Source organism: Typopeltis vanoorti, chromosome 4 (assembly GCF_054136105.1).
Source record: "Typopeltis vanoorti isolate ZY-2024b chromosome 4, IOZ_Tvanoo_1.0, whole genome shotgun sequence".
NCBI classification, from domain to species: domain Eukaryota; kingdom Metazoa; phylum Arthropoda; class Arachnida; order Uropygi; family Thelyphonidae; genus Typopeltis; species Typopeltis vanoorti.
In genome coordinates this window covers 49,769,354-49,784,283 of record NC_143552.1, presented here as the reverse complement: position 1 = coordinate 49,784,283, position 14,930 = coordinate 49,769,354, and the positions used below count along the sequence as shown (strand labels likewise).

General features: G+C 34.5%; 1 protein-coding gene across 3 annotated transcripts in view; it reads right to left on the bottom strand.

Moving 5' to 3' along the window:
• Positions 1–2,855: 2,855 nt before the first annotated feature.
• The window catches only part of alpha-Cat (catenin alpha), a 610,048-nt gene continuing 597,973 nt past the window's right edge, over positions 2,856–14,930 (bottom strand). For all 3 annotated transcript variants that reach the window (XM_090391790.1, XM_090391792.1, XM_090391791.1), the window contains exon 21: positions 2,856–4,916. In XM_090391790.1, the coding sequence (XP_090247916.1) occupies positions 4,752–4,916 (165 nt within the window). In that variant the 3' untranslated portion in view covers positions 2,856–4,751. The remainder of the gene's footprint in view (positions 4,917–14,930) is intronic.

Genomic DNA, 14,930 nt, shown 5'->3' with positions numbered 1-14,930 from the left:
GGTTTAATGTTAAATCTGGTGTGAGACAAGGATGTACATTATCCCCCCTGTTATTCATTATCTATATGGATCACATTATGAAGGAAAGTGGTATTAAATATATCAAAATTGGAGGTGTTAATGTATGTTCTTTGCTTTATGCAAACGATGTTATACTTCTAAATAAATCTGCTATAAGTCTGCAAGATTCCCTGACTAAATTGAGTAGCTGTTGTAATAGATATGGTACAAAGGTCAGCAATAAAAAGACAAAGACAATGAAAATAGGCAGAATCGGTGAAAATTTCAACTGTGTTTTGAATGGGGAACCTGTGGAACAAGTAAAACATTTCAGCTACTTAGGCACAATTTTAGTGAAGATGGTAAATTAAATATGGAAACAGACAACAGAATCAACAAAGCTGGTATGGTAGGAAGTCAATTGAATAAATTCATATGGAATAAGAGAGAAATTAGTCAGAACATAAATTAGCTGTATACAAGACAGTATTCAAACCAGTCTTAACTTATGGATCTGAGAGCTGGGTCAGGAGTAAAACACTTGACCAAAGACTAAAGACTGCAAATATGAGAATCCTGAGAAAGATTAGAGGCGTGAACAGATGGTATCAATGGCAATATCATATTAAAAACGAGGATATTAGGAGAGATGTTATACTTCTAAATAAATCTGCTACAGGTCTGCAAGATTCCCTGACTAAATTGAGTAGCTGTTGTAATAAATATGGTATGAAGGTCAGCAATAAAAAGACAAAGACAATGAAAATAGGCAGAATCGGTGAAAATGTCAACTGTGTTTTGAATGGGGAACCTGTGGAACAAGTAAAACATTTCAGCTACTTAGGCACGATTTTTAGTGAAGATGGTAAATTAAATATGGAAACAGATAACAGAATCAACAAAGCTGGTATGGTAGGAAGTCAATTGAATAAATTCATATGGAATAAGAGAGAAATTAGTCAGAACACTAACCAGTCTTAACTTATGGATCTGAGAGCTGGGTCAGGAGTAAAACACTTGACCAAAACTAGAGACCGCAGATATGAGAATCCTGAGAAAGATTAGAGGCGTGAACAGATGGTATCAATGGCAATATCATATTAAAAATGAGGATATTAGGAAAGAACTTGACATTGTCAGCATCCAGGAATGCATTAGCAGAGTTAATCTCATGTGGTATGGTCACTTAAATAGAATGGGTGAGGAAAGATTAGCAAAACAAGTGTTCTCTGCAAGGTTGGCAGGAAAATGACCACTAGAGGAAGACCAAGATATAGGTGGATTGATACTGTACAAAGTGCCTTAGACAATAGAAATATAAGATCTGGTAATGTTGGAGTGTTGACAAGTAACAGACTGATTTGGAGGAAAATTGTAGATAAAAAGCTAGTAATGATGTAAATTTTTCATGTAGTATTATCATATCCTGTACACTCCTTGAGGGTACATGGCATGAATTTGATGATTGATGAAATGTTTCTAATTGACACTAAACAAAATAAAATTGTTGAAAGTTTTAGGAATAGGAGATACTGAGACTGGTTGAGACAGGAGTGTTGGTATCTTGCTCCACCTTTGCAACGAGTTTCCCTGGTGTTGTACCACCTTACCCTAGTCCTGAAGATACTTCAGGCGCAAACTTTGTTTGCTCACACTTGGATAAAGGATTAAACTAAATTTATTAAAATAAAATTGTCTTTCAGGTTAAATTAATAGGGCTTTTTTTATTTTATTTTTTAATTAATTTGAAAATTCTGTTATACTTCATATACAAAAAAAAAATTTATAAAATACCAAAATTTAATATTTTAAAATGTTAAAGTTTTAAAATATTTATCTTAACTGAATTTTAAATAGTGGCAAGTTCATTTAGGTAAGGAACAAAAAAGAACCAAGAATTAAATAGTAAAATAGTGTGATGTGTGAGGGATAAGGAAAAAGAATCGATACCTAAATCATATATCACTATTTAATTTTGATATTTTAATAAAGTATGAATAAAGCATAGCTTGAAGTTTTGCATCCCCTTCATGGCTTGCGCTCTAGTTTTTCTAAATGGTAGCACCGGCCCTGCTCATATAGCAAACCATGTCATTATTTGACTCTCTTCTGCCAAATCAAATTGAAAAAAATATATAAATTAAAAAAAAAAAAATACTGTGATACTTTTTTTTTTTTTGAATCTGCAGCAGATCTTAAAAACCAACCTGACCTCAACAAATGTGGTTGTGTGAAACCTCCCAAAATATAGGAAACTAATTATCCTGTCCCACCAATGCTGCTACCTAAGAGAAGATAATATCTCTGACACAGATGAAACATTGGAGTCAATAATCAAAAAATGAGAGCTTCAATCAGCATAAGCCCAAGTACACATCTCTCCTCTCCTTTATTCTTCATTTTACCTCTGCCTCACCGATTCTTTCATATGTTGATCATGCTAATCTTCAGTTCCGTTAAAACAAATGTTAAAAAAAAAAAAGAAAAGATAACTGTACTTTTTTATTTAAAAATAAAAACAATATAAAAGTCATAAGAGATAAACTGCACAGTCTATATATATATATAAAAATTTTGTCTATTTGTCCTGCTAAAATAAAATTATTTCCTGCGATATATATAAAACATGTTCTTTCAAATATTTTATTCAGTAAAAGCATTTTTCACATTTATTGTTATCACAGTTCTGTATTAAGAATGTGAAATTGAGATCAAGTTTTATTAACGGTTTGTGGCTAGTTTTCATTTGTTCAGTAAAAATGAGTGAACTGAATCAAAGTGTAACAGAACCTTAGTGTAACAGATTTAATGTTATTTAAAAATCCTTTCCAAGAAGGGGGGGGGGGGCTAGAAAATTTACTTGAGCAGCCTTTATTGTCATTGCACAGCACTAAAAAAACAACATGAATAAATTAAGTGTCATAAGTAGTGACAAAGCAAAAACTAAAAATAAAAAAAAATACAAGTAGGCACTTCATGGTATAAATAGCATAACAAAAAACAAATGCTTAAAAGAAAAAATATTTCTACAATTAAATGTTGACCCTGTTTTTTTTTCTGGGAAAACTGCATCCCCAAACTCCTTCACATGTCATTCCACTGCTCATTAGTTTGCAGTGAATACAAAGAGATAATGAAACATTCAATGAATCTTTGTCATGAAAGAAAATATAATGGACAAAAATCATAATATATTTATAATGGACAAATCAAAGTATATTAAAATTTTTAATTAGAATATCAACAAGAAACTGTATCAGTTAAATCTGAGCCTTAGACATTGCATTATTAAATATAAAGAACATAATCAATTTTCAGTGTACAAGTCAGTTCTTTAAAAGTGAAGGCATTTTTGTTAATCTTTTATAATCTTCAAATATGTAGCAAAAGTCCTGGATAAAAAAGCTCCCAAGATATGGCTGCATATAAAAATGCTTTAAGGAACTCTATTAATAAAAAATAGAGTATGATTATACTATACGGATTCATTTAACTTTTTCTTTTTAAAACCTTTTTGGGAGAATGAAATTTACAACATACTTGTCAGATGTTTAGGGACATTTTTTCTCCCATAAAATACCTGAAAATTCTTTTTGAATCTCCTTAGTCTTCAACTAAGTATAGTGCACTATGTTTAAGTAAAATTGAAAATCCAACTGCAAGAAAGAAAGGCTGTGATTTAATATCAGTACAAAAGGATTTTTAAGCCCTGCTACCCAAACACTAACTATTAAAGTAATTATTATTTCTATAAACACTGGCTGCAATGCTATAATACCACTGAGCAAAGAAAGCCCATGGTGCTACAGAGGATAATAATGGGAACACAAAACCAAAATATTGTGTGTGTATATATATATATATATATATATATATATCACAAAACAGTCAGCACCTCACATTAGTAGGTTTAGGCATCTTTATAAGGGCTGAGCTGAAAGCAAGAACTAAAGATTAATTACTAATTCATGATACTATCATACTTCCTCAATGTCTACCACATTCATTTGTATGTTACAATTTGTTTAGCAAACACGCTTCTATTTTACTATCAGAGTAACAATACATCATACATTGCTACATCACAGCATAAATGGCAATTATTGCTGTCCAAAACAATCTATAAAAATGGAAGTGTGCAGTCAGAATGAATGGATATGTTTATTATTTAAAAATCATACAAAAATGGCATTCTTTATTCAACTTCACTTCTTTTTTTTTTTTATGGGCTATGATTTTTTTTAATGAACTGTATGCCAAGGATACTCATACTATGAATAATGCACATTATGTCACTTTACACTGGTTTCTATTGTATTGTAAACAAAACAAGTCACTGTAAAAGTTAAATTCATACATAAAGCAGTATAAAACATAAGGCAGCATTATGTCTGTGCATGCATATGTGTATTTAACACACACATACATATGCTGAATATATATTCTAGAATCACTATATTATTCAACTTCTTTCACGGCTAATAAAAAAGTTTTCTTGTACGATTATTCACATAAAATAGTGCGATACTAAGAGTACAAGTAAATATATAGTACAGTTATGAAAAATTGTAAAAAACTTTGCTATCAAATGGAACCAGAACCATAAAAATTAATCACACATAAATGTAACTTAGAGCTGACCTATATATAAAATTGCACCAGCGCTAGGCTTAGCTTTCTTTCCACCTGAAATACATAGGTAATTTATTTGGTTGCATAATACATGGAATGTGAGCTAGAATAATACAGAATCACACACTTTCTGCAGGACTCTGGAACTCACTGAGAGCCTTTATAGGTGCAATATGTTTCTTCTGAGATCCTTTTCTGACTTTTGCTCGTACTTCTTCAGGCTTCTCTTTACGTACTAATGGCTTCTTTTCTGGAGCTTTCATTTTCCAGACAACAATAGGAGACTAAAAAAAAATAAATAAAATAAAACAAAAGATGTTCATAGAACTATTCATGAAAAACAATGCTGTGATTTGTACATTGGTTCAACCAATCAACATTAGTTATAAGAAAGGGGAGAAAAAATGAAATATATGAAATGTTTTTTTTTTTAAATATAACTACAAATAACAGGCTAGTCGTCCTAAATTAACTTCAATTTTAGGCAGCTGATGATTCATTGTTTTTTCACACTTCATGAAACTACTATCTCGTTGCTGAAGGTCTGAAAATTGCCATGATAAAAACACCATACTTTGTTCTTTACAATAGAGTTCTCAGATTTCCTAGCTCTTAGTTACCTGATTCTTAGTTTTCTGATCATCAAGCAACTGTCAATTTACTTCTGCTTCTTTTTGAATTAGTGTATTTTTACCCCCCGCCCCCGATATCATCCTCAGAACATTTGTCTTTTAGATCACAAAGATCCCATGTTAGAGTAATCCACACTATTCTAGGCCTTAGAGTTTGAATTTTAATAGCACTGCATGTATTAAAATAAAAATAGAAAAATACTGCAAATGGGAAGAGTATGAATAAATACAAGTCTATGTTTATTTGATTCGATCCATAACAGGCTGATTCACCATAATAAAAGATAAAAGCTTCAGTTCTTACATAAAATTAGAAATCCATAATCCCATTTTTAATATTTGTATTTCATTCCTGCACTAATCTCTTTTCTCTATACTGAGCAAAGTTTGACAGCCTCACCGCACGTGAGAACCACAAAATTTCTCACCGATTCATATATATAGCATTTAAAATGACAGTACCCTTTTCAGAGCAATCTGTAAATAGAACCAGTAGACAAAAATCCTCTCAAACTTGGAGAGCACCATAAATCAGATCACAAGGAAGAGATTTTGACAATAAACAAAAAAGTTCAAAAAATTACTGATAGTAAAAATATGGCACTTTGAACAAGAAACTATATGCATTCTGCATACCACATAAGCACTATAAATGCAGGAATGAGACTTGATTCTATAGTCATTCGACATGCATGATGGGGTCTCACTTTGCCTGAACGTGCACCTTGCTTGTGAATGAAGTGTTTCTATAGGAGTGAGGAAAATGTTGCAGCAGCAATTCCCAAGTACAGATGCCTAAAGACTTTGTGACAAAGGTCCAATGACATAAAATGTAATGCAACGCATTGTTCGTTGATTTGAAGAGACAGGCAGTTTGACAGTCCAACTAGGAAGAGGGCATAAATCTGTGCAAATGACTGAAGATATTGCAAATGCAGTCAAATGAGAATGCTGTAGGTTCATGCAGTGTACATCCTGTAGCAAAACAATTAAATCTGTCAGACACCATTGTATGGAGAACTTTATATAAAGTGTTGAAATGCTACCCATATAAACTCAGTCACAGCCAAGAGTTGCAAACAGGAGATGAAAGCATCCAAGAAATGTTTGCATTGACATTTCTGGCATGTATGGAAGTGGATGAGGATTGGCCTTGGAACATTCTATGGAGTGATCAAGCACATTTTCAAGTTTGTGGAACAGTAAATACTCATAACTGCAACTGGGATAGAGAGAATCCCCATGCATTTCAAAGTTCCCTTACATTCCACAAAGGATTTATGGTCAAGTTCATTATCAGGCCATTTTTCTTCGAAGAAATCCACTGAACTGAACCTGTGACTTGCACAATCACTGCTACGCATTATCAGGACATGTTGAGCAGTTTTGTCATCCTGAAACTGTAGCAAAGAGGGTGCCTGAAAACAACAGTGTTGATGCAAGATGGAGCACCTCTCCCACATAGGATGTGAAGCTCAACACTTATTGTGTAAACATTTCACAGAGGATAGAGCAATCAGTCACTCACTTTCTATGAAATGGCTACTATATTCACCAGACCTTAACCTCTGTGACCATTAGCTTTGGGGTTACCTCAAAAGAATGGTGTATTGGGGCAAAGTTTTTCACCTGGCAGATTTGAAAGACAAAATTGCACGTCACGGGAAAAGCCTTTTGGCAAGATCAATTGTGTACCGTTGTAAACAAAGCTGTATGGTGGTATCAGTTATCGGTCCTGCACAAAAGCCAACACATTGAACGTAACCTCTATTGATCATCCAGATCTCCTTGCAGCATGTCAGCTCTATGTGATATGTTTTTTGTATCATATTATTTTATGAAATGAGTGACATAAACATCATCAAATAACTTAATTTGTCATTGACTATGAATCATTTCACATTTCACATACGATCTGGTTCACATTAATGTAAATTTCTTCCACTTACAGTGCCATATCTCCCCTATCAGTCATTTTTGAACTAATTTTTTTTTTACTGTCAAAATCTCTTCCCCATGATCTGGTTAGGGTACCCACCAAGTTTGAGGGTATTTCATCTATTAGCTCTCTCTCTCTCTACAGACTGCTCTGAATATGGTACTTTAATTTGAAATACTCTATATATATTGTGATGTGATGTCAGAGACTATAGTAAGGATTTATTAAAGCAGCACTCAGTTTCTTCCTCTAATGGAACAAACATATCACCAGGTTAAGAATAAACATGTTTCATTGCTTTTTTTTGACAGTATCATGAGCATGAGAATGTACCTGTACAGTAATTAGAGGTAAATGTAACTAGATAATGTAACTAAATACAAGTAGATAGCTCTCAAATAGAGCTATTTCAAAAACTTACATGTGGTTGTTAGTAGCATAATATAGGTCTGATGTACTGCAAGACCATTTAAGTGAGTTATAAATATCATGCAAAATGGGATTCTGGTTTCTGTTCTGGATGCTATATGAGCAAATAACTTCTCAAATAAAGAGACAGTAAGGGTTTAGACAAAAAAGTCTATTTCATAATTTTCTGCAGAAGCTGTATCCTAACATATCATTTAAAATGTGATGATATTGCCATAGTGCCACTTTAAGAATTTTTTAGCATCTTTTACTCTGAGCTATATAAGCTTTAGTGTATGAATGATAGATGATAGGATATTTCTTAAAAGGAATACTGTCTTTAGATCGTAAAAGCTCTGAAATTGTTTAAAAGATTCTGAAGTCCATTAAGCATGACAGTGAAATAGTCCTTTTTCTTAACTGTCTATTACAGTAATATGTAGTAAATTCAATGCATATAATAAGTATGATCTGGTTGTAGGAGAGGGTTTAAGTTCTTTTTCTCTTATATAATATGGTGGGAGTGAAATGGACGTGCAACCTTATTAAGCAAGAGATTCATAAGAAGGAGATGATGTGGAATATCAAGAAAATAGTGAGAGAAGTTATGACATATATAAAGCACAGGCCAGAAAAGTTACTGCATGGAAAGATAAGTTGGAACATGAAAAGAAATTGGCTGATGGAATATGGCCAAAGGCAACAGAAAATGATTTTATGCAAGTAAGAGAAAGAATAAATGCAGAAGAATAACTTTAAAGAATGAAGATGGTGCCCTTGTATCATAAGCTAATGTGATTGTTCAAATAACAAGTGCTCTCTTTGCCAAGATCCCACCTCCACTAGTATTTTTTTGTCTGTAAATTGTGTGTATCCACCTGACTGATTTGTCAGGTGGATACACACAATACACACAATGTGAGGTGAAAAACCTGAATTTCCAGGAAAGGTATTGTGTGGAAAGAGTTAGTGTGAGCCTCATATGATGAGTCTTCAGACACTATAGAGATTCTTGTGCAGTAATAATAACAATCTCTTTAGTTCAGTGAAATCTGCATGATCGCTCTCACCAACTTGTGGTATGAGATATTATTAAATCCTTCATTCATAGTTAATTCTCCATCTGTCATTCACTGGTCTACCTGAACATTTCAGACCTTGGTGTATATGCAACATAGTGCACAGCGCTACCACTACATTGGATGAAGAGATAGAAATGCATGAGGAGGGTCTAGCACTATTGCACAGAGGCATTCAGCAATAGGGACAGATGAGAAATGAGCATTTATGCAAAAGGAATGTTCAGTCAAACTGGATAGATAGGCCATTAACTTATTTGGATAATTTGAGTTTCAGCTCAGGAAAGATGCCACAGGAATGGAAAGCATGTATGATAATTCAATTGCACAAGGGTGGTGCAGAGACCGATGTGTCCATCAACTTACCAGTAGCTCAGGAGTGACTGAAGATTAGAGAAGTTGGTAAGAACTCGCATACAGAAATGAGTTGACAAACAAGCTATACCTTGCAAGGAACAGCATGGGTTTACTAAAGAGAGGTCATATGTGAACAATTTGTTCTTATTTTATAATAATGTAACAGATGAGATGGATAAAGGTGGATACACTATGATACTGTTGGACTTTTCTAATGCATTTGATAGGATAATCATATGAAATGCTGGTTCATAAACTGGAGAATACAGGACAGGAATACAAGCTATTGGCTTGAATAAATGGGTGGCAGAAAGTGATATATGGAGGGTGTAAATCTACCAGATTTAAGGTAGTATGTCTCGGGATCAGTCATTAGATCATTGTTGTTTCATCTATATTTTAATGATACTGTGAAAGTTTGACAGGACATCTTCAACTGTTTGCTGATGATGCAAAAAAAATCAGAGATGCTCCCAACACACAACATTTACAGGGCAATTTGAACAGGCTGGAAATGTGGACAAATGTTAACGACTGTCAGTTTATCTGTTGGAAGTTTTCTTTCCTGTTCTGAAGGGTAGTGGCCCTTCCCTTATTGCATAACATTATACATGTCCGCAAGGAGATGTGCTTTGCATTATGGGCGATACTAAGGCAAGTGATAAGAACTTATTTCACCTTTAACCATGAGTTGCCCCAGTCCTGAAGATACTGCAGGAGCAAACTTTGTTTGGTTACACTTGGATAAAGGATTAAACTAAATATATAATTTACAGTCTAACCAAGTAATAAAAAAAAAAAAAAAAAACTTCCAACATTTTTCTCTAATCCAGAGTAATTTAATAATAAGGTGTGACACCTTTTGGCAACTCGTATAGGTAAATATGACTTCTCCATTACTTCCACCTTGGTATCACCATTAAATGCTGAAAAAAAGCCCTTTTTAGGACTTCCAGGGTAACGAATGGCAATGCTGTAGCCAATGAAGTTTTAACTGAGGCTCGGCTATTGCCGTTACCCAGCCATGACTAGAGCTTTTAGCTCCATAACACCCCATGCACACACAGATTTTCTTCATTCAGATGATGGGATAGATGGGATAAAGAGTCAAGGACTCATTCCATTTCCCAGTTCTTTTAAGAACTGGTATCACCAACTCCGGGTCTGGCTCCCACCGATGAGACATCAATAAAGGTCGAAACTGATCTGGGCCCTCCCTTAATGCTTAGCATTATACATGTCCACAAGGAGATGTGCTTTGCCTTATGGGAGATACTAAGGCAAATGATGAGAACTTATTCCACCTTTACCACGGTTGCCCCAGTCCTGAAGATACTTCAGGTGCAAACTTTGTTTGCTTACACTTGGATCAAGGATTAAACTAAATATATAATAAGGCTGTCAGTTGAATGTTATCAAGTCTACACTCTCTGTCCAAAAAAAACCAACCTTTTCAAAAATAGAAGAAACTAGTGGTGCCACCTGTTCTATCTTTTTGTTGTTGAAAGCAGCAACCTTCATTAGTGTTGTGTCAACTGTTTATGACATTTGTTTCATTATAAGTAGAGTTATAGTATTAAGAGTGAGTGTGTTTTGACGAATGATCGGAAAATTGTTTCAAACAGAGAGCTGCGATTGACTTTTGTGTTAGACTTGATAAAAGTTTTACCGAAATGCATCAAATGCTTCAAAAAGCATATGGTGATGAATGCTTATCCTGTACTCAACTTTACGAGTGGTTTAAATTATTTCAAAGTGGTCGTGAGATGCTTGAGGATGACAAAAAGCCAGGCCATCCAAAAAGTGCATGATTTCATTAAAGAAAACCCGCAATCATCTGTGAGATTGATTGAAGATGAATTGGGGATTCCAAAATCAACTGTGCACAACATTTTGACCAAGAGTTTGGGCCTTCGTAAATTGAATTTGATATTTGTTCTTCACAAGTTGACCGACGACCAAAAAATGTATCGAATTGAACATTGCAAAGCTCTCATTAAAACCACTCGTAAGGACTCAAACTTCCTTGAAATGATCGTTACTGGTGACAAAACGTGGTGTTTTGAGTATGAGCCCGAAACAAAGTACCAGAGTGCTAAGTGGAGCACATCAGAAGTGGGGTATCCAAAAAAAAAAGTCGCTTGGAGAAGTCAAAAGTAAAGACAATGCTGATTTGTTTCTACGATTCCAAGGGCATTATCCACAAAGAATTTGTTCCACCTGGCCAAACAGCCAATAGTGAGTTTTATCTTGAAGAGACAGTGAGAATTCATCGCATACGGTATGAATGTTGTGATGCAAGGCAGCTGGTCACTTTTGCATGATAATGCACCATCTCATCATTCAAACATTGTGAGACAGTTTTTGAGCAAAAACCAAGTTTGTGTGTCACTCACTGTATTCACCTGATTTAGCACCCTGTGACTTCTTTCTCTTCTCCGACTTCATTTGCCGATGAAAGGAAAGCGATACGACACCATTGAAAACGTTCAAGTGACAGTAACCATGACCCTCAACAGTATCCCAAAAGCCAATATAAAAAACTCATTTAACATATTAATTGATCGTGTCAAATGTTGTACTGAAGCTGAGGGAGAGTATATTGATTGTAATAAATTATTTAAATAATTATAATTGGCCTGTGTTTTATTTTCTATCAAAAGTTCGGTTTCTTTCTGGACAAAGGGTGAAAAGTTATGCACTTTGGTGTGATGAGATATTCAAAGGTATATTATATATTGTGAGATTAGAGTAATTGATGAGACAAGGCATCTTGGAATCATGATGGATAGTAAATTGAAGTTCAAGGCTCACATAGCAACAATTGTAAATAAAACTAAAAGGATAACTGTGATGTTTAAATGAACATTAACATGTAAGGATACAGAAGTCATTTTGCCTCTTCACAAGGCCCAGACTACTGTGTGCAGATTTTGTCTTCTAGGTTTTGAGGATATAGAGAAGCTGTGGAAGACTGTAAAGAAGAGTTACAAAGATGACATTGGGATCATGACATATAGATTATGAGGATAGATTGAGAATATGTGGATGCAGACACTGGTAGAGAGAGAGAGAGAGATAGGGATGATACGATAGAATATAATACAACCACTCGATCAGCCAGGCTGGTTGGCCGAGTGGTTAGCGTATCCGCTCTCCAGCCAAAAGGCTGTGGGTTCGAATCCCGCCATGGGCATGGATGTTTGTGAATGTGAAAATAGTAGTGGTGGTGATGGGCAGTAGATTGCATTGACATCTGGTGGAGACAGAGCTGTAGAGTAGGCGTCCTCCCTTGATGAGTCTTTGGACTCCCTGGAGGTGTCATATAATAAAAATAATAATATTATAAACTTCTGAGAGGGTGATATAGGATATCAGTTGATGAAATTTTTCATTATATGAAAGATAAAGAGAGGAAAAAGGGTCATCTGAGGAAGTTAATTTTGTGTGCGGTTAAGAAAGGAGTGAGAACTTGCATTTTATTTTTTTATTTTATTTATTTTTTTATTTTTTACAGAACAGAGTGAGTGGATACACAATAAATAATGGAAAAACTCACGTAGAAAGAATTATTTATTAGTATAATTTTCGCCTGTGTGTCACAGGCATCCTCAGTACATTAAGCTCAAAATTAAACACTAACTGACAATTCCAAAAAGCGCCACCTAATTAGCTGGTGTAAGATAACTAAAAAGGTCAATAACTTTCCTAAAAAAAAAAAAATTAATACAATAAAAAGTTAGGAAAGGTTAGCTGATTTGTAAAGTACTATCTCCCATAAAGGGGACAGATGTAAGTCGTCGGATCTGTTTAAGTTAGGAGAATGAAGTAGAGTTTCACATGTTTCTTTATAAAGGCGTTCCATGAGAAACTGACTTTTGTGAAGAACTCTTCTTTCTCCAATGAACTCTGTGTCTAGTGAAGATGGCATGTTCAGAAAGTCCAGACTTTTCAGGTTTAAAATATTCAATATAAGATTGGTGTTCTTCTAGCCAAATAGAGGCAGATCTTCCCGTTTGTCTGAAATAAGATAATCCACAAGAGCACGGAATCTGGTAGACACCTGGATGATTAAGATGTGGAAGCTTGTCCTTAGGAGAGGTGAGAAAGGTGGAGATTTTTCTAAACGGTCGAAAGGCAACAAAAATATTCAGTGGTTTTAAAACTTTTGCTATACGTTCACTGATGCCTTGTACATAAGGGATCGTAATGCGGGTTATTTCCTCTGTGTTTGAAGAGGAAGACATATTAAAACTACTCAAAGTTCTTTCAATGAAGCAATTCTTATAACCATTAGATAGAAAGGAAGAAGTTATGTATTGTAGTTCTTTCTGTAAAAGATCGTCTGTAGAACAAAAGGAGTGGGCCCGATGAACCAGTGTTTTAATAGTTCCTGCCTTTTGACTGGGATGGTGATGAGATTCTGCATGGATATAATGGCCTGTATGAGTCTTCTTTCTATAAACTGAGAAATGTAAGTTACCATCTGGTTGGCGAAGAATTAGAAGATTAAAAAGGCTAACTGCTTATTCGATTCTATTTCTAGGGTAAACTTGATCCTAGGATGAAATGCGTTTAACTTAGTGAGAAATTGTTGAAGTTCATCAGAAGAGCCCTTCCATACAGCAAAAATGTCATCGACATATCTGAACCAATGCGTAGGTCTGGGAGAAATATTGTCAAAGATACGTTGTTCAAAATGTTCCATAAAGAAATTGGAGATAGCAGGAGAAAGAGGATTACCCATTGCTGTTCCTTCAATTTGTTGATACAACTTATTTTTAAAGTTGTTTTCACTTCTCCTAAGGACAAGCTTCCACATCTTAATCATCCAGGTGTCTACCACATTCCGTGCTCTTGTGGATTATCTTATTTCGGACAAACGGGAAGATCTGCCTCTATTCGGCTAGAAGAACACCAATCTTATATTGAATATTTTAAACCTGAAAAGTCTGGACTTTCTGAACATGCCATTCTTCACTAGACACAGAGTTCTTCACAAAAGTCAGTTTCTCATGGAACGCCTTTATAAAGAAACATGTGAAACTCTACTTCATTCTCCTAACTTAAACAGATCCGACGACTTACATCTGTCCCCTTTATGGGAGATAGTACTTTACAAATCAGCTAACCTTTCCTAACTTTTTATTGTATTATTTTTTTTATTTTTTAGGAAAGTTATTGACCTTTTTAGTTATCTTACACCAGCTACTTAGGTGGCGCTTTTTGGAATTGTCAGTTAGTGTTTAATTTTGAGCTTAATGTGCTGAGGATGCCTGTGACATACAGGCGAAAATTATACTAATAAATAATCTTTCTACGTGAGTTTTTTCCGTTATTTATTGTGTACCGATATGTCTACTCATGGTTTACCTCTTTTAGAGTGAGTGGAACAGCATGTATATTGAAGTGGTAGTGCATCTAGTGTGAATGAGTTTAAATATGACAGCTAGTATCGTACTTTCTCTTTAAAAAAAAAGATTGTCATCAGATCTCAAGGGAGTCAAGGACTCATTGATGATGATAATAACCTACAAGTGATATTCCAACTTCGTTATTATTATTATTGATTAATAAGTCTAGAAAAAAAAAAAGAGTTAGTAATTTATTCAAAATTAAGTGGATATTGAATACCACATTATTTCTTAGCCAAAAAAGAAACTCAAAGATAGGAAATCTAATCTAAGAGTTTCATGCCGAATATAGAAAACTATATAAAGTTCAGCAAGACCAAGCGTAAGCCAACACCTGGTAGTGCAATGCTGGGCAACGTTGGCTTATGCTTGGTCTCACTGAACTTTATATAGTTTTCTATATTCGGCATGGAACTCTTAGATTAGATTTCCTATCTTTGAGTTTCTTTTTTGGCTAAGAAATAATGTG